Raw genomic sequence first — 24,494 nt, forward strand, 5'->3', positions numbered from 1 at the left:
TCATCTGCATTCTTAAGATTTGCCCCCATAATCTATATTGTTTTTGAAAAAATCTAGTTACAAGTATAATTATATATTAATATGTACATCAATCTAATATAATTAATTAAAAAATAAATTTTATTAAAAATAAGATTAATTTAAATTTTAAATATAAAAAAAAATCATGAGCAATTTTACTTATATAGCAAAACTCATTCTCTTCTCCCTGACAAGATTCGCTTCAGTTCTCTCAGCTTGCTAAATGTTGATCACTTTTTTGTTATTTTTCAATCCAAAAGTACTGCTACAACGACTATAGTATACATATGCCCCAAGCAAGCAAGGATTTCATCCACGGATCTTCCGAACCCTAACCACGCCGGCTAACCCAATTGCCAGAACCCCCGCCGTCTGGAATTCGCTTTTCTGATTTGTCTACGCCTTCGTAGACACATGAGCGCGCACCGTTTCGGAGGCTTAATTAGGAATGCGACCCGATTTTCTCTGCATAGCTCGGCCGCCAGCCCGAGATCGCCGCCGCCAACGAAATTCTTCGCTGAGGATGTCGAGGGCGGCAGCGAAGTATACGGGCACACTCTGAAATTCCAGCGCCCGACGACCATAACGTTGACGCAGCAATTGGTGAATTCCGTTAGCTTTATTGGGTCGGTGGAGTTACCCCCCCTGAGGATCAAAGAAACGGTGAAACCTGGTCGCTTTGGCGTCTACACTCAGCTCTCCGTGAAAGCCTCCCCTGATTCAGACCGCAAGTTTAGGTCCGGCACGTCTTGTATTTGTATTTCTTATTCTATTCGAACCCAATCAAATTTTTTTTTTTTTATCTGGAAGGTGATGGAGTTTTCAAGTTTGCTACCTTTTTTGGGAACTTACAATTATGCAATCTGTTAACAGGATACTACTGGATATGTGGGACGAGATGGCAAGAATGTCTTTAGAGCATTTGAAACCAAAAGATTTTGTTTATGTTTCAGGTCGTTTAGGGTCTTATACAAAGGGTCAGGAGGGTGGAAAGCTCGAAACACATTACAAGGTAAAGAAGCTAATTACATTTAAAAAAAAAAAAAAACTTATTGGGTCATCAAAATTGTTCCCTGCAAGAAATTGGTTCAAACATCACTAATTGATGTTCTGGTGGCATACTGGGTGATTGAGATTGTTTGTCACTTCTTTTGAAGACTGAATTAGTTAGGGTCTACTCATTCTTTAATCTTGGGCATTGCAGTAACCAATTTAGTGGGTATTGGGCTCATCTTACATCTTAGCTCCGAGAGCTGTTCAAGCTTTCAATTTATATTTTTTTTTCGCTTACTTTTCCAATTTGCCAATCATATTCGGTATAGGTTTTATAGAAATAGCTGCTAAACGACTGGGATGGACCTATCTAGGACAGAAACTAGTAAATATGCTTGCTAATAGATTAAGAGCACATACTGATGTAATAACTTCACCTAGACCTTTAACCTTTTCTGATATCTGCATGCTAGTGAAAAACACTGCTCGGCCTCTATATCTATAATCCTTCTGTTCGTTCTTTGTAGGTCACCGTAGAAGAATTAAATTATGTCAGCAAAAGTGGTCAAGGCCCAACCAGGCAAAAAGTTGAGGGGTCCCAATTCGGAGCGGGTAAACTTTTAACTCCAGTCGAAATGTATCACAATTTTCCACTGTCTTCTAATATTTCTGGCTCAGCATTTTTTTTTTTCTTCCTTTTCCTTCTTTTTTCTTGGAGTTGGGTGGACATTGGACATGGCTTGAAAGCTACAAAGCAAGTAACTAAAACAAGGCATGCTTTTTAAATGGAGTGAGTTGTCTGTACACTATTTGTATAGGGGACTGAGAAACAGCTCAAATGAGGCTTGCGGGATGATGGTTTACATGCATATAGTTACATTGATCCTTTAGCGCAAGTGCTGATTGAAAGATTTTGGCATTTTGTTTATGAAGTTTGAGGTTTGTAATTGTCTAGGTCCTTGACTGACCCACCTCATGTTAAGTTATATCATGCCATACAGCCTTTAAAATGAGTCCAACATGCTCCTTGTGAGTCATTTGGAGCTTTTGATGAGAGACGAATGATAAATCAGTTTAGCAGGGGTCACGTTGTTGTTTAACTTGCCATGAGTCATGCAATTGCATGATTAATTATAGGTTTCATTTTTGCCAAGAACTAATATTACCTTTATTATGGCAATCCTTAAAAGATATTCACTTATGTGTTAATTTGGTTTTCACATTCTTATCTATGCTTCTAAAGGTGTGGCTGGCTTGGAGGTGCATGAAAACCGCCTTCACTTGTGGCAAGTGTTTTTCTCCAATCCGTATGAATGGTGGGATAACAGGAAACAGAAGGATTTAGGGAAGGTAAATCCTTCATGGCCAGATTTCAAGCACAAGGATACCGGTGAAGTTCTCTGGTTGAAACCCAATGATCCTCCATGGATTAAAAGACAACTCGAGTTGCTTGATACAAAAATGGCAGAAAAAGGCCAAAGTGATCATGTAGGATCTCGTTCCCATGTCTCCATGTGGGTGTACGATGAATAGGGATGAGTCTGCAGGCCTTCGAAGAACTTTCTGCTGTTGCACATTGCTTATATTGAGGATTTTACGGTCTTACTCATGATATCTAGCTGGAAGCACAAAGAATAATGTATCTATTGATACTCAGCACAAATTTAAGCATGAAAAATTAAGTTTGTACATCTCCAAGCACATATCTCACTCTCAGAAGTTGGCCATGTCAAGCACCAAGGCTTACTGTATTCAGTTCTTTGTACAGCAGGTTACAGGTACCAACACGACAAAGATGAATAGAAAGTTTCTTAAATTATTCTGGCTTTATTTTCCTTGTATAGCGTAGCCACTTCAAGGGCCCCTTCACGATGGCATAATAGCAACATCTTGAACTCATAATGCATCTCTATAAACTTTTTCTTTATTAAAACTAAGTTAGGATAAGCAAACTGGCACCGAAAGTTTCTTTTTTGGATTTAATGAGCATTTATCGTTGATGGATATTGGTTCATTTTCTTAGTTTATTTTAGCTTTTGCTGTCTTGCATTTGCCTTTGCATTTAGCATTGCCACCTTGTATACTTGCAACATCAAGTCCCTCCCAGATTTTCAAGTGAAATGGAAAAATTCAGTTGAGTAATAAGGGAAAGAAAGACCTGCTTTTTTATTTCCTCAAACCATTGCTCAAAATAGATACCACAAAATCCAGGTGATAAGTGATTTGGGAAACAGGTGGGTTGGAGCTTGTCATTCCTTTCTTAGCATGGGAATCACTGATTAGCCGTATTGCCTCTTGGAAGATGTGGGAGAGTATTGCTCTCTTTTCCGACATTATATGGTTATAAAGCACATAATCTAAATATGCTGAAACAACTTTTGTATCACCTCAAATTGGAGTCATGACCCAACTGCACTGAGAGCGAATGCATCTCTAGAGGCTTGGGGTTTACTTCTGTTCTGCTGCGTTTAGGTTTGAATTACTTGAAAGTCATGGAAATGCCAACGCAACTGTTTGTCATGTATCTGTTGTATTCTAGTACTGTACGATTGGTTTCATAATCCTCACAATACCCATGAGCTGGTCTTGATTACTCTCCTTAATGTTGTTGTAATAGGAGCTCGATTAATGTTTGCTTATTATAATTAGTTTTTTCATTTGCTGAGCACTCAATAACTATGCCCACGGATGATTAAAACATAAATCTTCTTTGTTAAGAGTAACATATACATATAACTTATTGAGTTATGTTATATATAGTCATTTTTGCATATTCTTTATACATTTTATTGATATAATTAACTAAAATAGTTATTTTATATTAAAAAAAATGATACAGTTCATCGCATTAATAGAATGCGCAAGTATGCAAAAGGAACTGCACATTCTATTTTTGTAACTTATTTTACCACTTTTCCTTTAATTCTATTTTAATTGGAAAGCCATTGAAGACAGGGCATCAAACAAGTTTCTCAAGTCTGTTTCTATCATTAAATCACACATTTTTTTTTTTTAAATATTAAATTTAGTCCTAAACACTCCATTTATAAATAAAGAAAAAAAGAGAGTGAGCTGATCTTTTCATGCGGATTAAAGATTTTCTTCTTTTTTTAAAAGAAGTGCACGGAATTGCACACTAGTTTTTCCTCTTTTAGTATAAACTATTCATTTAGTTCATTAATCTGCCTTATTTTTACATGTTTTCTAAAGCATATACCTCATCACAGTGAGCTCATCATATGCTGATACAAAAGTATATGCGAAAATATGTAAAAAGGAGGATAGGATAGATATAGCCTCTTAGCTAATATTTACTCTGTACATTTCTATTGCAAACTTATCTCAGAGATCTTGGGACCTTTCATCACATACCCCAAAAATTCTTAACCGTTTGATCAATACAGTGATCATTCCGAGACTCGGATGGGGGATGAAGAAGCTCAGGACATGCAAAATAAAAAAACCACAATGTCTCGGCGCTGGTGAAAGTACAATCTATGTTTAGAACATCGTTTTACACACAACAAACCAATATTTTCCTCCTAGTTTACAGCCATCATGTACAAACGGGTAAGAAACTTTTGAGTCATTCAAAGAAATCTAGTAGGCATATACTCATTTATCCTCAGGGGAAGACTGTAAAACTCGTCATTTCTTACATCTCCATGCCTGTTTTGGAAGGGAACCCACCATGGGATTCCTCTATCATTGATTGTGCTCTTCCAATCAATCGTGTTATCAAGCAGCGTCCCAACGATCATTGCCACAGTCGGTGACGACGAGAATATTGTGTTCACAATGTTGTTGAACTGCAAAACCACAAACAATCAAACCATATAAAATATAAATGTGAAATAATCTAGCCACAAAGTGATTATACAAAAATAATCTTACAAACTAATATAACTTCATATGATTTGTCAGATTGTAAAGCTACTTTTATTGTAAAGCAGATATGACGGATTATATCAAATTATGTCAATTTTTAAGATTACTTTTATCTAATCTCTTTATAGCTGTAGCACTCCTCATTATAAATTAGAGTTAATGTATTGGCTAGCATTGATTATTTTTTCCTCCTTTCAGAATAATTAGCTGACAGGCATTTATCATCAACTTCTCTAACATAACTTCAACTTTTGAATAGCTAAAGAACTTCTTCAGATAGTGTGAAGAATCAACATAATCATATTGGGGGTCTTTTGGATTGAAAAACACTCAAATTATCTCATTTCATCATTATAACTTTCTCAAATTCCCAAACAAAATATAATAACAATTCAACTTTTTCAAATCCGAATGTCACCTCGTCTCAAATCTTACCTTCTATGAGATGCCGAGACAAAATTGTGGGAGATGGACAACATGGAGGATTTAAATATTCTAAAATGGAATACATACAGCCAAAGAAACATATTACCCATTATCACAGCAAAGCAGAGCATTTCTACTTACCCATTGACCATCTGCTCTTACTGGTCCATGGCCATTATTTTGATCGGTGTTTGTCACAAAATATTGAGGTATTGATATTCCAAGGAACAGGGACAGACCCAAAACGTAGATGTTTCTCAACGAATTATTATTTGCAAACTGTATGAACGAGATCCCAACAGCAGCTGTGAATAAAGAAACAGGAGAGCAAATTTTCCTTTAAGAAGTCATCAACAATGTTAAAACAGATTAATTACAAGAAGAAGAAAATCACTCACCAACAATGCCAAATAAAACACAGTAGATGGCAGCAAATATTGATAAAGGAATAGATGCAAAGAGGGCACCAAACTTCCCTGAAAGAACAAAAGGTTACACAATTATAGATGAATAATGCATAAAACCCAAGATTGTAGGTAATTGGTAAGGAAACTCATGGTGGAAGTAGATACAAACCAAATATGGAGAAGAAGATCATGAAAGCAGTTGAAATCTGCACCACCCTTCTGCTCCCTATGTGAGTCAGTCCGAGGAGGCCAACATTTTCACTACAACATTATCCCAACAAGTAGAGTTGTAATGAAGCCTAGTCAAACAGAGTATTGAATGTTCAAGCTATGCTCATTTATTTTTTATCAAGACATGAACCCAAGTTTGAACTTATCAATGAATTAAATTTTGTATTCCTGATTGGTTTACTTCAAGCTTGTTCAGGAGTTGCTTGATTAATATATTATTTTCTTAATGAAGTAAATTTCATTACTAAAACCTTATAAATTCCCATAATCCATATTAACAATTAATAACTTGATTATGTGGAGATTAATAACAGTATATGGCAGTGATCTTTTGGTAGCCAATAGCGTGTTGCTTGATTTAATATTAACTTTCCATCTATAATGTGAAAATCATGAAGAGTTGCAGAACAATTAAACTCAATCACCTTATATAACATAATAGATATACAAAAACCTTGTATGAAAGTCATGTTACAATGTATCATGATCTTACAAATTTGCTTCTATGATAAGTAGCTAGACATATAAGACAAGCACAACCTGGCCCCAACAGGACCTGAGCACAACCTGACCCCAACAGGACCTGAGTGGTCCACAATGGAGCATACTAAACAACCAGCCTAAACTACTATCCCAATAATTGTTTTGCTGAACATTTATAGGAATGATCTTACAAATTTGCTTCTATGATAAGTAGCTAGACATATAAGACAAGCACAACCTGGCCCCAACAGGACCTGAGCACAACCTGGCCCCAACAGGACCTGAGTGGTCCACAATGGAGCATACTAAACTACCAGCCTAAACTACTATCCCAATAATTGTTTTGCTGAACATTTATAGGAATTGTTGACGCTCATGCCAAGAGAAGACACAAAACAGATTAGTATATTGATCATAAAGTGTTGGTTTCTTACACAGATGCAGTGGTACCAACAGCAGCACCAAAGATCCCTTCAAGCAGCAGGCCGACACCCTGCATTGGATGATATAAGCCTTAATTTTACATTCTAAATAGCAATATCAGTATTCATTCATCTTCTGCTAAAGCAATCATAGACATATATATTTTTACACAATTGAGCGAGAGGCATGACAGCACATGGCTGTACCTGAAGGCCAATACTTCGGCTGAGAACATGTGCTGGAGGGGGTGTAGCACCTGAAAGACGTGCTGCTGCAAAAAATGTTCCAGTTGACTGCCAAAAGTTTAATGAACACTTCATCAAGGAAAAGTGACCAATGAACTAAATTGAACTTATAGGTTCTATACATCAATGTGGAATGTTCCAATATTTAAACATTAGCCATGTTTGTGGAAATCTATTACAAAAGGGTAGGTCAATCAACTATTTATAATGGGCTGATACAAGACATAATAATGAATTTTTCAAAAGATTCTAAATTGGAATTTTTTTTGGAACAGCGAATGAACCTCTGCAGATGTAACGAGTGCTGCCCCTATCATTCCAAAGACATGGCTTGCTCTGAATATCGGAGTACCCCACTGAAATGGGTAGGGAATTTTGATCCTAGAATGCCAAAAAAGAAGTCAAAACAAATTATGTACAGAAGGACCCATAATGCAACAGGGAACAGTGTACCCCATTATCTGAACATACCATGGAGCAGATTGTATGAGGAAGGAATGATCTGTGCGGCAACTCATTTTAGTCTGCTCTGGTACGTTGTTGTAAGCACCAGCCACTGTGAGGATAGTTGCAAAAGCCCAGATGATACCAATGCAAAAAAGCAAACCGAACCTCTCAAGTATGATATGGGCCCTAGGAATGATGCGCTTCAAATACTGCACAGAAAATCACACAGCTCATCAGACTTTTATAGAGGAATCTTGCATCAAGGCAGGATTTCGAGAAAGATAAATAACCTGCTGGGCAACAACCAGAAGAATAAGCATGGGCAGGCCAATCTCCACACAGTTAGCAAGCTGCATAGAACATACGAGTCAGATATGGATGTGATTATTTTCTTTCCTTTTTGATAAGTGATTTGATTTTTTTCTTTCAAAGCCACCAAAACATTAGAGTGCCCCTTTAGAGAATTACCACTGGGAAGCCCCTCATGAATGGACCAAGACCCACAACACAAACCACCGGTACGAGAACTACCGGACTAAATAGTCTGGGGAGGAGAAAAGCAAAGTGAGAATAGTTTAACAAAAAAAATTTATTAAAAAAATAAAAAAATAAAAAATAAAACTAGAAATCAGGACTATGTTCCAAGCCAGAATCCTTAAGAATTAAGATGGAAAAGAGTTGTAAGTGTTGATTTTGTTGTGTAGAGGGAATTTCTTTTCGATATCAATGATTACATTACCTTGTCAAATTCCCCCATGTCTTACTATATCCAAGAATAATGTTGACAAAGGAAGATACAATCATGGATCCTTGAATTGTTCTCATTGTGTGGACAAATCTCTGCAAGCAACCTCATTATAATCATGAAAAAAATCCAATGCCTCAAATACTCAAAATATATAACATGCCAGAAAAATTAAAGTTGAGAATAAGAAGGCAAGGTAATTTGATGGTAAACCAGCTAAGCACGCAACCTCAACTGTCCTAAAAGTTAGTTATCAGCAGTACAAAGACGTATGTCCCAAGGTTACAACATCATCGTATGAGGAATAGAGTGAACTTGCAAGGGAAATGGAAAATAAAAACAGTACATGTTACTAAAAAAGCACACATACCATTGAAGAATTCAAAAATTAAACATATAATCCGTGCCATATCAGCCCATTTAGACGGTATTGTACTACCATAAAGTAACAAAAACTTTAGAACGATGGTGTAGAAACATGTCATGTCTTATATCACCAAGACAACAACTTTGAGAAACAACCAATTTCTAACTAGGTTGCCCTTTTTTGCTTTGCACTTTGCAGTCACATTGCTTGAAGTTTACATACCTCATGCCCAGTTGTGAAGTCCTCATCACCTAAATCATTGATAATTGCCAACACTGGTAGGAAGAATGCAAATGATGCACCCATCACTGTAGGGAGCCTCGTCCCAAGCATCGTTTGAAGCAATGTGTTCAGTCCCGCCATAAAAAGTATTGTTTGAATAACACGGGCTTTATCACCCTGTTTGCATAAACAGAGAATTTGGAATATTAAAGCAAAGTTGTAGTCCATCGAATTCAGCTTGATTATATGTACTAATATACATGCATGTCTGTCTACATGCATACAAGCATACATACATACATACATACATACATACATATATATATATATATTCGAATCTTGGATAAAAGACTTACATGGTCCCCGCCCATGCGAGGCACTAGTGTTGTAGCAATTAAAACGGTAGTTCCAAGCATTACGATGTAGTGCTGGAATGCCAGTAAGAATGCTTCCGCTGTAAAATTTCAGTTAATTAAAAGTAATTAGTTGCATTAAAATTTTTTTAAAAAGTAATTAGCTTCAGAATATCCACAACATGTAATTAAGACCAAAAATTCTAAAAAAAGGTGATCTGCAATTTTTTATTTTTGGAAAAATACATCTTTTGGTGATATGGAAAGTTCGTCTAAAGTAGGATAAGTTGTGGAATCAGTTATTTATTAACACAAATTACTAACCTTCAGATCACTAATGTTCAAAACTTATTTCAATTAAACATGAAATAATGAAAGAGAAGAGGAACTAATTACTACGACAAGAAGAAGCGATATATATATATTTTTTTTTTTGATTGGCATAAGATGTCCAGTAATAACGTCCCAACTAATCCTGGGTGCAGAGGCATTTGATAAGAAGTTTTTCACAAATGCACTTTGTATAATTTAAGGAGAAAATTTATCAGTACCATAGCCCTATAGATTATTTGCACTCAAAGAGATTTGAACTTTTGACATGGGGAAACATATCAAAGACCATGGACTTCACCCACTCGAGCTAACCCCTGAGAGTTCGATCCGCAAATTTAAGAGGAAAATAACAAGAACTAAGGTATATGAATTATGAAATCAAATTTTTGTGATTCTCTCTCAATACCACCACATAAAAATGTGGAAATTCTTCCTAAACCGACAAAATAACACCAAAAAGTGTCCACTTTTTATCACAGAATCTTCAACTTTACCTTTATTTTCCCTCCTTTACATAACTTTAAATAAAAAAATCAGTATCCTGCACGAACTGAACTACTGCCTGTTTTGGTCTGGTAGATGAGATAAAGATATGATATAATCATTATAATTTTTTTAAACTCTTAGGCAAAATATAATATACATTTGACATAGAGTTGATGACATAGAGAGAAAAGAGAGAGACTAACGCCAATAAGGGTTGGATTGAATGCAGTACTGGAGTTGCTGGAGTTGCTCGGCGGGAGGCCAAGTGGGACCTCTCGCGGCTCCAAGAGGCAGCGCTGGGAGCGGAGGCGCCGACGCCTGCTGGTGGTTGTTTGCCGTTTCCACCATCTTCTTCTCTCTCTTCCTTCGTTCTTTCCCTTTTTAAAACTGTAATAGCTCTTCCTCTTCTTCTTGTATTGCTCACTGGGGTAGGTCTTATTGCTGTACCACACCACACAGAAGCTCTTAAATAACCGAAAAGAGAGAAATACAAAAGGAAAATAGAAGGCAAGGCGAGAATTAATAGAATTCAAAAGTAAGCCCAGTTGACGTTTTCAACTAAAAAGGAAGCTCATAGGGAAGTTCAGGTCATTTATTAATGCATAAAGTCTCCTTCAGATTGAGAGAGAGAGAGAGAGAGAGAGAGCGCATGGGATTACGTAACTACGTTAAGGGTGCCATGTGTGTACAGTCTACAGACAGAGGGGCATAGTACACACAAAATAGCGTATGGGCAAAAGGCAACGGGACTGCAGTCTTCGAGGAAGTTTTATATGTACTTTCCTTTATCCTTAACTAATCTCACAAAACTCGCTTTCAAGTTTCTTTATATTACTATTTTGCCATTTCCTTGGTCAACAAGCAACTTTGCATCGTTTACCTGGCGTGCTTTACTCGCTGTAATAAGAAATCGACAACTCAGACCTCTTCATTATTTTATGAAAAAATTTAAAGGTATTGGATCTTTTTGAGCTAAAATAAAAGAGAGTTCTTTAAAGCACTCTGTTTTGAATGAGTTTTGCTACATAATTTTTTAATACTCTAATATTTTATTTTTTTTCAAATTTTTAATATTTTTTTTGAATTTATTTTTTTAAAATTAATTTAATTATTTTATTCATTATTTATATATTAAATATTTGATAAAAGATAAAATAATAAAAATTAAAAAAAAAGTAAGGTATTAGAATATTGGGAGGTTGTGAAGATTTTTTCTTTTGGAATAGTGAAACTTAAACTTAAATTTTAACTAATACGATATGAATTTATCTTTAGTTATTCCATTTACTTCCAATTTTTACATTAGATTATATGTATATTTTTATATAATAATAAAATAATATTAATTTATTTTTAAAAATTTTTAAATTATTTAATTTTATTATATTTTATCATTCTACTGATTATATATTAATTAATAATAATATTATAGTCCTAAAAAAATTGCTACAACCAAATCATAGTAAGAAGTAAGGAAGAAAATATTATTTTATTCCTTTTGGTCATGCTCTAGTAACCATCAAATTTGACCCACAACACTAATTTACTGTAACAAAAAGTCATCTCCTCTTACATTTGCATAATCCAATATAACACATTTTGAAACTCTATTAGCTAAACACCCCATTGGATTTACAATTGAAAAACTAATGAGAGTATTCTAAACATCCCGTTTGATTTCATAGATGATGGTCTCAACCCATCTTATCATATCTTACCTCATTATTTAAATACTATTTAAATATAAACATATTTCAATTTCGAATTTTTAACTTTTTTATCTAATCAAAATTTAGTTATTACAACTTTATCAAACTTTCAAACAAAATACAAAAAATAGTTCAACTTTTCCAAATCTCAAAATAAAAATAGTATTAAAAAATTATATTTTAATAATATTTTAACTTTGTAATATTTTTATTTAATTTTTTTTTTCTCTTCTTTCTTAAAATTCTATAAAACATATTAAGTCAAACCATTTCACCATTATTTATAAATTATTTTATTACTATTTATAGATTTCTCATCTCGTCTTATCTTTGTAACTCAAATGAGGCCTAAAAATTTTTACACCCTTAATTAATTGAATACATCATATTTACTTTAAAATTAATAAAAATCAATTTAATGAATCATATATCTTAAGAGATATTTTTCATTTATTTTTTTAATTTATTCCCTTTGCTAGGTGGAGCATTTCACCTTGTTTTCCACATGTGATGGAGGGGATTAATTCTAAACTTGTAATAATACGATAGGTTAATTCTAAAAAAAATTGCACAAAAATGTAATCTCAAACCGGATAAAGGGAGTTATTGGTAATTTATCCCTTCTATTTAATAGACATTATATTGAAAAACCATTATAATAAGTATATGATTAATGCTGCATACAATCGTAGAATATGTAAGTATCGTACAGTTATTTTAAAAAAAAATAAGGTCTATTATTAATAAATTAATTTCTTTTATATAAATTTTTTATTTATTTAATTTTTTAAAAATAATTACATTATGCTTACGCACTCACGACTTTTAACTACCATGATAACTCCTTGAGCATTTACCTTCTATCCCAATGTAAACCTACTTTGATGCAACACGCCTATCTTTTACAAAAACGAAAAAGCATGGAATATTTTCAAAGCCATTTCATTGGCTGTAACGAGGTTCAATCCAGCCTAATCGATCCTAATCCTAAATTCTTATCCCTTCAACTTTTTCTCTTGTCAACTTTAGAACCTTTTAAATTTTGGACCTTTATCTTCTAGAGAATGAGAATGAATCATTGAATCTCTACTTGCCTTTTTATTTTAAAAGCAATTTATGTAATAAAGCTGAAGACATATGTCCAACATTTGCAAAAACAAAAGTTGCTTTGCAAAAGCTGTGGCTACCAACAATGACAAATAAAAATTAGTGACTACTGTTATGTATGATCGACGTGAAATGTGTAAATATTTTGTAATTATTAAAAAAAAAAGAATTTATTATTTAAAAATTAATTTTTTTAAATAGATTTCGTATTTATTCACTTTTTTAAAGTGATTGATACAAAAGTTGTGATTTTTAAAGCCTGGTTTGTTTATACAAATCATATCATCTTATCTAATCTTTACAATTTTTTATAAAAATAAAAAAAAATAAAATAAAATATTGAGAATATTAATTCACCAAGATATTAGATTAACATCGAAATGGTAGCTCATGAGTATTGATGAATAAATCATATATTATTTTTAGATAAGGTCTTAAGTATGTTTATAAGTAAATTAATTTTATGAGATGATTTAGGTTTATAACTTTCTTCTTAATATCAGAGCTTGTCACAGGACGAATGTGAGTCCACATTACTTATCTTGTAACAAAAATCAGAAAAAATACGGATGTATACATGTGTGAGGATATAGAGGAATAAATCTTATATTATTTGTAAATAAGATATTAAATATATTTATAAGAAATGAGCAAATATTTTTTATTGAATTGATTTTATGAAATAAGTTAGATTTATAAATTTATTCGATAAGAAGTACTATAATTATTAAAAAATTATATAAGAATAAACTTATAAATTAATTTAATTTTATATGATATCTTATATCTATTTTATAATAAAAATTTACGTAAAAGCATGGTTCCTCTAAATTATTTGGGAGGAAAAGGGGAGCTACGTAGATGTCTGTGCAAAGCGAGAGAGTGAACAGAACATAGCCGTTTGAAAGCATGGAAAGTACGGAGGCAGCCATGTGAAAGGCGTGCAATGCGGGGCGAGACAATGAACCTGAGCGGCAGCTACGTGCTTAATTTCGTTCACTGGGTCGGTTGCTTTTCTACGTCATTGTGATTGTGATTCAAATTTCCCAAGTTTCAAAGAACACATAAAAACAAAAACAAACACGCTATCAAGTGTCAGTTGTCACCGACCTTAAATTATCCGAGTAATCATATGTGTAAATTCTTTTTGGACATTGTCATGATGAATATCAAGGAGGTTGCTACGTCCAAGTTTCAGAGAAATCAGTTCATTTCTCTTTTCTTTTTTTTTTTTTAAATTTTTCTTTCAACATTTTTTTAAAACTATTTAGATATTTTTAAAAAAAAATCATATATTTATTTAAAAATACTTATTTAATCACTAAATAAAACAAATTAAAACAATTTTTGATAAAAAATTTCGGTACACAATTTCTATGAAACTAGTGATTTTCAAATATTAAATAGGGAAGTGCTACGCCCACAAGAATAGAGAATCCTCATCCAAAAGTAATATTTTTTTTCTTACTTTTTTTAAACATTTTTTAAAACTATTTAAATATTTTTAAAAAATAAAAAAATCACAAATTTATTTAAAAATAATTTTCTTAATCACGAAATAAAAAAAATATTAAAAAAATAAAATATAATTCGGTAAGAAATTTCAGTAGGAATAGTATTCGGGAGCCCCTGCACGCCGGATGTTGTGTGATTAAAAGATTTACACCTTCCAATAAGAGGGTGAGACGTGGCAGGTATAGTTGATTTACAATAGATGCAACATACAGAAATTGAACACTCCCCAAGTGCAATCTTCCCCACGTCTACTTTTTAAAAGAAAAAATTTAGTTATAAATATAATTATGTATTAATATTAATATAATTTGATTGATTAAAAAGTAAATTTTATCAAAAATAATATTAATTTAAATTTTAAATATAAAAAAATTAATATTAATATATAAATTAGTGCACAAATTTATTTATACGTAACAAAATTCATTTTAGAAATCAAACCACCATATGCAATCTCTCTCTACTCTCTCTCTCTTTGTATTCTTTTTTTGTTTTGTTTTTTTTTTCATAAAAATGAACTTCATTCATTGATCGACCCGCATAAGTAAAATATTACTGAGTCTATCTCACAACATAGTAAACATCAAAACCATTTACAACAAATCAGTGTCAGGCTTTGTTTGTTTTTAGAGATTTGAGATAAAATGAATTAAATAAAATATTATTAAAATATATTATTTTTGTATTGAAATTTAAAAAAATTGTATTAAGATTTGAAAAAGTTGAATTATTTATTTATTTTGTATGGAGATTTAAAAAAATTATAATAATTAAGATGAGATAGAGATAAAATAAAATGAGATGAGATGAAAGTTTTGTGAAAGTGAACAAGATAAATCTTAGATTTCGGCAAGGGTATCCAAATCTGTTTTGCACTGCCTCATACTCAGATGGTAAGTTTCAAGCATTTAAAATCCGAAAGAACTGGATCTTTATCGGTAAGATCTAAGAAATGGAGCTTTGATGGGAAAAAAAATTCTGGAAAAAAAAAAAAAAGATTTAGTTACATTTCTCCACCATTCAACGGAAAACATTTTTGTAAGTGATAGGAATTCTTATCATTTTTGGCGATGAAAGAAATGCAGAGAGCTGTAAAGTGGGCTTTGTCTGATGGAAATAGAGGGAGCTTGACGGTGAGGAAGAGAGAGTGAAGTGGAAGAGAGAGAGAGGGAACGGATTGAAGAAAACAAACGAGAATAACGTGTGAGTGAACCCACTGTAGGGTTCATGAATTTCTGACGTGGCACTCTCTTATTAGATGGTGTAAAACCCCCGAAATTCCCCGGATCATGTTTTAAGATAAACTCTTTCCAATCAAATATGCCCACATTAATATAAATGATTTTTTTAAATATTTTTTAAACATCTTAAATCATTAAGAAAAAAATAAAAAAAAAATTATTAATAATCACTTTCTTAACAATTGAAAAAAATAAAAAATAAAAAAATAAAAATATGAATGAATATATTTGATGGACATATTTGATAATCATATCATCATTTTTCATTTTTTTTTACATAATAATATAGAAGTTTTAAATAGAAAAATTATGCAAAGATACTTTATAAAAAGGTGAATTTTACTAAAAATATAATAATCTTTTTTTTTTTTTTTTAAGTTAAGTTTATTTTTTCCAAAGACATGCAGGGCTTGTTTATTTAGCATTGTATACATATTTATTTTTTTTATAACTATATTTTAAAATTGGAGTATTTATGTAAGGTGATATTATTTTTCATTCATTTAAAATATCATTCGTCGATGTATGTGAGTGTCTTATGTTCGAACTCCCTAGTTTGGTTGCTGGTCTATTTCTAGTTTTATTTATTTGACGATACTGCATTTTTTATTTTTTCGCTACGAGTTAGGTTATAAAGTTATTTTTATTATAAAATAATTAATAAATTAAATTTTAGAAGATATTTTTATACCAATAATGCTTCTCTCACTTAAAAAATTATTAAAAATGTTGCACCAAGAAGCATATATCTTAACATATGAAATGCCTCACTCCTCCCTTTTTTAATTACTTTTTATTTCTTATTTGAGTAACTCTTAACAAGTTATTTGGATTAATTAAAGAAGTTCTTTGTATATAGTTTGTCATGGGAAAAAAGGTTTTTAGAAGACAAATGCAGCACTTTTTCTGGCTTAAAAGAGATCGTGTCTCCTAAATCTCAGATCAAAAACATGTGCCTCGTTACTTATTATTAGTTTATGGTACTTGGAATCTTGGATCTCTAAGGTGCGTTTAGAATGGAGAATTTGGATTTTGAATTTCAGATTTAGATTTGGATTTCTATTTTAATTCAATCATAATTTCAACTTCAAGATCTTGAAACATTTAAAAGCTCGTTTGGCTTTAATGTAGATCTAAATTTAACTTTTAATATAGTCAGGAATTTGGATTATAAAAGGCTCAAATCCAAATCCTCAAGACCCTGATGGAAGCCTCCATATCACTTAAAGCACTAGTAGTGAGTTAGTTAAAGTTAAATTTTAGTCAAAAAATAACTAAAGTGTCAAATAAAGTATAGTAGTGGGGTCAATAAATGAACAATATTTTTAACTTCAAATCATGTAGTTGTCCAAATTTCTTGAGCTAAAGGGACTGACCAAATATTATTTTTAGACTAAAAAATGATCTTCCTAAACACCAACGTTAGGATTCGGTTTGATTCCTCTATTTGATTCTTCTATACTTAGATGATGTGATTTTATTTTCTTTTACCACTTCCTTGTTTTGTTGCTGTGTAAGATATTGATGCGATTTTTTTATTGAGGCCACTACTAGTGTTCTTAGTAATGCTAATATACGGTTGCATAGTTTGAATTTAAAGATGAGATAAAGATGGTTTTAGATAAAAGATAAAAGATAAATAAAATATTATTAAAATATTTTTTTTAATATTATTATTGTTTTAAGATTTAAAAAAGTTGAATTGAGATTTAAAAATATTGAATTGTTTATTATATTTTGTGTAAAAATTTAAAAAAATTATAATGATAAAATGAGCTGAAACACTTTACAAATCCAAACAGTGTTTAATCCTTTTAAAAAAAGTAAAACCTACTATTAAAAAATAAAAATTTTCAAGTGAATCCTATATTTATCAACTTTTTTATCTAAAGAGAGTGCAAAATTTATACACTCTAAAATTGCATAAATCATTTCCTTATTACTCATGGTATCTGCTTTAGCTTAAGCACTCGAGGTTCCCAGGTGGAATGGCTCCCATGAAATTGAGCTGCCTAATTAGTGAAACTTCTCTTATTGAATAAACCCCGTAGGAACAGCAGACAACGGTCACCGCACAGGAACTCACATAAAAGATGCAACAGGAAATCGTCATAGCCATGGAGCTTGCATTCTTTGTTAACAAGTCCAAAACAATGCATTAGAAGGGCAAGAAAAATAACATTTAAGAAAAACACTGAAGACAGCTAATTATAATTTTAAGGTCAACATGTTAGGTAATCACTTTTAAGCCACGGTGGGCAGTTCTTACAATAGCAAAATACATCACACAAGCAAGACAATTATTAATCACGATGGCCTCATGATTGTAAGATTCCATATACTAAAAGAGAAATGATATTTGCAGTCATGATTGTGCAAGCGGCGTGCAGTCGGTTTGAAAAAAATGATTTAATATGAGACCCATATGAAAAAAAAAACTAACTTTTTAATCGTAGACCCCACTCTTTTTCAAAGCGATTGTGCGGCGTTTGCAATTCCACGACTGTATGTAGCATTACTCATACTAAAAACACATTTTCACTGGAATGCATGTTCATTCAGCCTGCAAGAGGATTGAGCACATGCCCGATAAACAGCACTGTTCCGGTCATGTCCTCTCTGATCAGGTATAAAAATGGGTGGTCAGCCACAAAGTCTATCTTTTCAGCAAAGCCTATGGATCTCAAATTCACAACAGCGGCAGAAGCAGCTGCAGCTTCTGTGCCTTCTTCATTCACTTCAATGAAGGATTTCTGGAATATGTTTGAAACATAGAGGTTCTGGCTTAGAGGTGAATCGACCATAGCAGTCAAATCTCCACCAGAGAAGGGCAACACCAATCCTAATCCTTTCAGAACATCAGAAGCTTCAAACCCAAAAGATATCTTAAACTTAGGGATCTTGAGGTCGCCAATTTCTACTTTCTCACAAGGAAGATGGTGATCCAAGAATCTAGATTCAGAACTCACTTTCTCCACCAGAGATGGCAGACCATCTTTTACATCTGGAAGAAAGAAGTACATGGAAAAGCAGCGCTTATCCTCACCTTGCTTATAAGGAAGTCCAAGTACTTTGAAACCATCGAAGGCAATGGCAACCTGCTTCTTCTTGCTAGTCATGAAGGGTACTTGAACTGAGCTCCCATTAAGAAGATGGAAATCATAGTCTTTTGTTGCTGATGCATTAAACTTCTCACCCCAAGCTCCTTTGAAGTACAGTGCATTTGCAAAGATGAGTCTGGTTGTCCCATCAACTGACCCAGGAGGAAGAACCTCCTTGATAAGGCCATTAGTCTCCTTTTCAGCCCATGAATTCACTTCACTTATTACTTTGGTGGCCTTCAATGCAACCGTCAAAATGAAATATATTACTATTAGTATATCAGAACAAAAGTATTAAGAACTAGCTAGCAAATGCAGCGAATATGCTAACTATTAAAAAAGTGCAACATCACCAACTAAGAAAGACTTCAGCTTGGAAATTGAATCGATCCACGTATACTGTACCATGCTATGTTTGTAGGGATCCGTTAGATATATAGGCAGAAGGAGACAGTGTTTAGTTTAGGCTAAAGTAAGAATATAAACACCATTCCTAGTTATGAGAGTGGTAAGTGTTAAGCAAGATTGAGATCTTTGCAAAGAAAATGGAAAATCCAAAAAATACTAAGATAATTCAACATGACCATAAAAGATTAAAGCAACAATGTGAAACTTATATAATGAGAAGCACATAATCGGGAAGAATAAGGACCAAAGATATAAGTATCAGTACGTTCTTGAAAATCAAGATAATTGTTGCCTACAATGACTCAAGGAAAGCCAAAGTCACATATAAGTAATATTCCAAAAAAACTAGTAACAATTAGAGAGGTTTTTTTTTTTTTTAAAATGTCAGGGAACTTCTCCAAGACAGGGCCCTTTGGACCCATCTCTACAGAGTAAAACCTAGTCTCGTGCACCGCACCCTTGGAAGTTTCCCCATATGGAACTGGTTAAATCACTGGCTTTTCACCAAAGGGTGTGGCCCCAAAGGATTGTTTGCACTCATGAGGTGTTGAACCTTGGACTTTGAAGGGAGCAAGCCCCAAGACCAAGGCCTTCACCAATTGGGCCAACCCCTTGGGGTTACAATTAGAGTTTCTTAGAATTATTATAAAGCCCAATTCCACCAAGTAAGGAACCAATGTGAGACTTAACAATTAATGCATTTTTATTACTTTAATCTCCCATTATGGGACTTAGCAGTGCACTACAATCTCACACACTTACATCATTAATGTTCACATCAAGGTCCCCTTCGCATTGAGCCAATCCCACATATTATTAATAACTTTTTTTTTTTTTTTGATTGGCACCAGGTGTCTAGGAACAACGTCTCAACTAATTCCGGGGATGCATAGGCCCTCAGCAAAGAGTTTCCCGAAAGTGCACTTTGGGTAATTCAATGAGAAAATCCCCTAGTCCAATGACCCTTAGAAATTGTTTGCACCCAAGGGGATTTGAACCTTAGACCTGGAGGGAGCATAGCCCAAAGCCCAAGACCTTTACCACTTGAGTCAACCCGGGGTTTGTAATGACCCAAGCAAAAACTCAAGCCACACGTGAACTTATACACCAAAATAACTAATCAAAGTTACTTCTAAAACTATTTCAAATCATAATAAAACATGGTTCCACCTAGTGAAGAATCAATGTGAGACATGGCACTTAATGAACTTTATCATACTCATTCACCTTTATCATACTTTACCCACACGATGTGGGATTTAGTAAGGCATTACACAGCTAAACCCACCGGCATGATAGCTGGAGAGGGTGGCATAGCTTCGGAAATAGTATTAGATGCATCTTTTACTAGAAGAAACTCAACTGCCCATACCGTACCATATGCTTTTCCTAACTTCTCAGCCACTTTAATTGTGATTTTTCATAATCACTTAGTCAACAGCTATTTTATGTAATGATCCAAGTATAATAATTCAAAAGATAGTTCGTGTGAAGGCCCCAACATTCTAAATTAAAAACATGACAATAAATTCCTCCATAAGAACAGAAAGCAAAGCAAGTTAACATTTTGAAAGGAAAAACCTTTGTCCACTGTTAAACAACTATCCATTGTAAATCAATCACATGGCTTGGAGAACCAAATAGAAATCATCAGAGCGCTAAACTACCCAAATGGGTTCAAAAATTCCATCCAAATCACTCGTAGGATAGAATGGTGACCAATTATGTTTTCATCTATTATTTTTTTTTGAGAAAAAAATAATGTTTTCATCTATTATTTTCATCTATTATCTTTTGATAAGTAATTAATGTTTTTATCTATTAATGTGAAGAATAATACCCAACTGTACGGTCAGTTTTCTTCTCAGCCAAAGAAAAGAAAAAAACGACCTACCAATTTTCTTACCATTGGACTTCTGAAAAATGAGGGCAGTTTTTAGTTTACTCCCGCCAAGTTACTTGCTCGGTATAATATTGAGATAAAAAATCTGTTTAGCCAAAAACGTTTTGCCGTCCAAATGAAGTGGGCTTTCTTGAAGGCCAAGTAGACTTATAGTTTCAGAAACATGCTGTGTGGTTTTCACTAGATGTTTTTCCGTCCAAATGGAGTGGGTTTCATTGAGGTTCGCACCTTGGGTTCAGCAATCACACAGGCAGAGTAAATATAAGACGCTCTGTTAGTCAATAAAATATATGTAAACATCTAACAACGAAAACTAGGAGAGAGAGAGAGAGAGAGAGAGAGATTAAAATAAAAAAGAGAAAAACAGCAAACCTTTCTCGCAAAAAAAAAAAACTCAAGACCGTGAATAACTATATCAATTTAAGAAAGAGCTGGTTAGGGTCGAATTGCGCTAACCTGGTTCTGAAAATCAACTTGATCCAGAGAGGCCTTGAAAAAATTTTCCACAGCCTGTTTGAAAGAAGACTTGAGAGACAGGGACTTGTCGAGCCAAGCTCCATTGGCAAAGGACAAGCGAGGCCCACCGCTGGCACTGCCGTCGGTGAATACAACCGAGACGATCTCGGAATCGAAGGAACTGAGCTGGTCACTGGATTTGGACTTGAGGAAGGATAGCAGCTGGTCGAGGGTAGGGCCCTTAGACCCCGCCGCGATGAGGCTCAGCACCACGTGGATCGACAACGGCGAGAAGACCAGGTTCGATTTCTTGCCGTCTTCGCTTAGCAGTAACCGATTGGCGATCCTCAAAGAAACGTCGGTTTGGTCGCTGATCGATTGCCGTAGGTCCATAGTTGCTGTTTTAGAGAGGCCGGCAGATTTCTTAAGTGGAAAGGAAAGAGCGTGTGACTCTGAATTACGAAGTTTGGATCAAATTCTACGCGTACCGCCGTACACAATTAAGATTTACACCTGTTAAAAAGTGACATCCCAATCGCCATCGACACGTGTATTAATTTTGATAAAGCTTTCTTTATTAAGGATAGGCTTGGGAAGTGGGAGAAGATATTCTCATACTATTATGAAAAGAAATATATAATTATAAGTATAATTATGTATTAATTTATACATTAATATCATATGATTAGTTAAAAAGTAAATTTTATTAAAAATAATATTAATTTAAATTTTAAATATGAATAAATCAATATTGATATATAGATTAATACGTGACTGTACTTGTATGTAGAAAAATTCATAAGGTCTATTTCCACCCGAGAAGGGAAATCCACGTTCTTGCTCATCCAAGTGTACAAATGAAATGTGCATTTTATGTACACCAATTCTCTATCCCTTTCCTTTGTCACATTCAAAGCAACAATATGCCAAATCATGCCAATGGTAGGTCCAGAATGCAAACGGTTCATGATTTCCACTCAATTCTTGAACTTACTAGTCTTTGTAGGTATGCTAAAGAAAGCCAAGGAAGAGTTTGTATTTCAGAATTTTAAGGACGATCTCACTTTCAATTTTTCATTGTGCGGCCATAATTTGCTGATGAAATTTAAGGGAGGCTTCTCCTGCAAACACTCCGATACTTAAGTCAGTTAAGTGGTCATTGTATTTGAGTCATCCTTAATTATCAAAGATTATTTGTATATATAAATTCGTTTGCTGTACATATTTCATTCAGGATTTATCGGAACGGATTAACACTTAGGATTTGAATAATCGTGTTGCTTCCTGTTGTTTTTATCATTTTGTTAAAGGTGATGCCATGCATATCCCTCTTCAAACTCTTCCTGACTATCTCTCTATGACCTTTGGGCTTATCTTCTGGATTTCTTAGTTTTTATTGTATCATGGGTCTTCTTATACGTTTCAGGGCCCTTCGGTTGGGATGGTCCCTCCAATTCATTTCATTTACACCAGTTCTCTATCCCTTTCCTTTGTCATAGACAAAGCAACAATACGCCAAATCATGCCAATGGTAGGTCCATAATGCAAATGGTTCGTGATTTCCACTCAATTCTTGAACTTACTAGTCTTTGTAAGTCTGCTAAAGAAAGCCAAGGAAGAGTTTGGATTTAAGAGAATCAGCGGTTTGGTTCTACCCTGCAAGGTTGAGTTTTTTGGAGAAATGCTAAAACTTTTGGAGACCGATGGAGTGGATTCTGTGGGCTTGGTTTGGATGATTTCTTGAATCTGGTTTTGGAAATAGGTTATGAATCTTGCAACGAAGCACAGTCAAGTTTATTCCGCATGGCCACTTCCTTGCTACAGAAAGCGAGGTTCTGACACTGCTTGTTTCCTGATTACTTTCTTTCGTTCTTTTTTCCTTTTTCTTTTTCTCTTGTTATTGAACTGTATATGATGGTAGAGAATTTGATGCTCTCCTATTACTTGTGGAGGTTGTTGTTTGGAGCCATCCTTGAGCCCATCGTTTATTTTTAATGGTGATCTAGATGGTTTTCAATGAGATGAATGTTGAACTTTTCTTCAGTGATTTTGATGTTCTGTTCAATGTTTTTCGTGGCATCAAAACAATATTATGTTGATATTATGAAAAGTGAAAAATTTTGCTTAGTTATTTGAAAATGTGCAAACAAAACAGCTAGGGGAAATAAAAAATGTAACTTTGACATTTCTTGTTCCTTATTTTTTTAGGCATGGGAAATGTCGAGAAGGAAAATACTTAGAAATTGCAGGTCTTCAGTAATTCGACCCAAACAAAGTTCTGAGGTGCATTTACGTGGGTCTGCTGTGTGTGCAAGTCTGATGTTGCTTCCACGAGTGTATTTGGCTTTAGAGTTTTGCTACATACAAGCATAGTCGCATACTAATCTGCGTACCAATACTGATTTTTTCATACTTAAAAAATTAAATTAGTACTGTTTTAAATAAAATCTACTTTTTGACCAATCATAACAAATTGGTGCATATATTAGTGTACAAATATGCTTGTAACTAGACTTTTCTTTAGCTTTAACCCACAGCGATAACAACTAGCAATGATGATGATAGATGTAGATCTATAGATAGCCCAGGTCTATTGCTGCTGACGTCACTCTCTCTTAGAGGAAAAAAATTTCTTTAGCTAGATTTGAAACACTAGATGTTGTTCTTCTTTTCTTCTTAGGTGTAGATTTGTTGGGTTTTGTCTATTTTATTTTTTTTCCCTTTAATATAAATATATGCCACGTAAGCTGATTCTCCCAAAGGTACCTAACACCGAGTACTTGTAGCAGTTCTTTTTCATTATTACACTTTTTTAAAATTTTCTTATAAATTATAATAAAGAATTCAAATTTTTCAAATTTCAAAACAATAATAATATTAAAAAATAATAATTTAAAATTTCGTTTAAAACAAAAACTCTCATCTCACTAGGGGTGAGTTCGGTTCGATCTGGTCCGATCTAGGGAAGTTTTGTGGACCGGACC

General features: G+C 33.6%; 3 protein-coding genes across 5 annotated transcripts; 1 reads left to right on the plus strand and 2 right to left on the minus strand.

Annotated features, from left to right (window-relative positions):
- Nucleotides 1–200: 200 nt before the first annotated feature.
- On the plus strand, nt 201–3,020 carry LOC122299921 (protein OSB1, mitochondrial-like). The gene is made up of 4 exons (XM_043110408.1): nt 201–758; nt 895–1,033; nt 1,542–1,626; nt 2,258–3,020. The coding sequence occupies exons 1-4, from the start codon at nt 436–438 to the stop codon at nt 2,545–2,547; spliced, it is 837 nt and encodes a 278-aa protein (XP_042966342.1). The 5' UTR covers nt 201–435; the 3' UTR covers nt 2,548–3,020.
- A 1,294-nt stretch (nt 3,021–4,314) lies between these two features.
- On the minus strand, nt 4,315–10,674 carry LOC122299914 (nucleobase-ascorbate transporter 3-like). Its single transcript, XM_043110397.1, has 14 exons — nt 10,274–10,674; nt 9,255–9,352; nt 8,899–9,075; nt 8,304–8,404; nt 8,033–8,108; nt 7,855–7,914; nt 7,589–7,773; nt 7,402–7,498; nt 7,079–7,165; nt 6,884–6,942; nt 5,905–5,996; nt 5,727–5,804; nt 5,470–5,633; nt 4,315–4,823 (listed from the first exon to the last, which is right to left on the minus strand). The coding sequence occupies exons 1-14, from the start codon at nt 10,416–10,418 to the stop codon at nt 4,605–4,607; spliced, it is 1,638 nt and encodes a 545-aa protein (XP_042966331.1). The 5' UTR covers nt 10,419–10,674; the 3' UTR covers nt 4,315–4,604.
- A 7,149-nt stretch (nt 10,675–17,823) lies between these two features.
- On the minus strand, nt 17,824–21,992 carry LOC122299438 (serpin-ZXA-like). Of its 3 annotated transcripts, XM_043109725.1 has the most exons (3): nt 21,511–21,992; nt 18,173–18,980; nt 17,824–17,989 (listed from the first exon to the last, which is right to left on the minus strand). In XM_043109725.1, exons 1-2 carry the CDS (start codon nt 21,901–21,903, stop codon nt 18,201–18,203), a joined length of 1,173 nt encoding a protein of 390 aa, XP_042965659.1. In that variant the 5' UTR covers nt 21,904–21,992; the 3' UTR covers nt 17,824–17,989; nt 18,173–18,200. The 3 variants fall into 3 exon arrangements, with proteins under 3 accessions (XP_042965659.1, XP_042965658.1, XP_042965660.1); XM_043109724.1 differs by having other exon boundaries at nt 17,964–18,980; XM_043109726.1 differs by lacking the exon at nt 21,511–21,992 and adding an exon at nt 21,058–21,223 and having other exon boundaries at nt 17,964–18,980.
- Nucleotides 21,993–24,494: the final 2,502 nt, after the last annotated feature.

Source organism: Carya illinoinensis, chromosome 16 (genome assembly GCF_018687715.1).
Source record: "Carya illinoinensis cultivar Pawnee chromosome 16, C.illinoinensisPawnee_v1, whole genome shotgun sequence".
Lineage (NCBI taxonomy): Eukaryota > Viridiplantae > Streptophyta > Magnoliopsida > Fagales > Juglandaceae > Carya > Carya illinoinensis.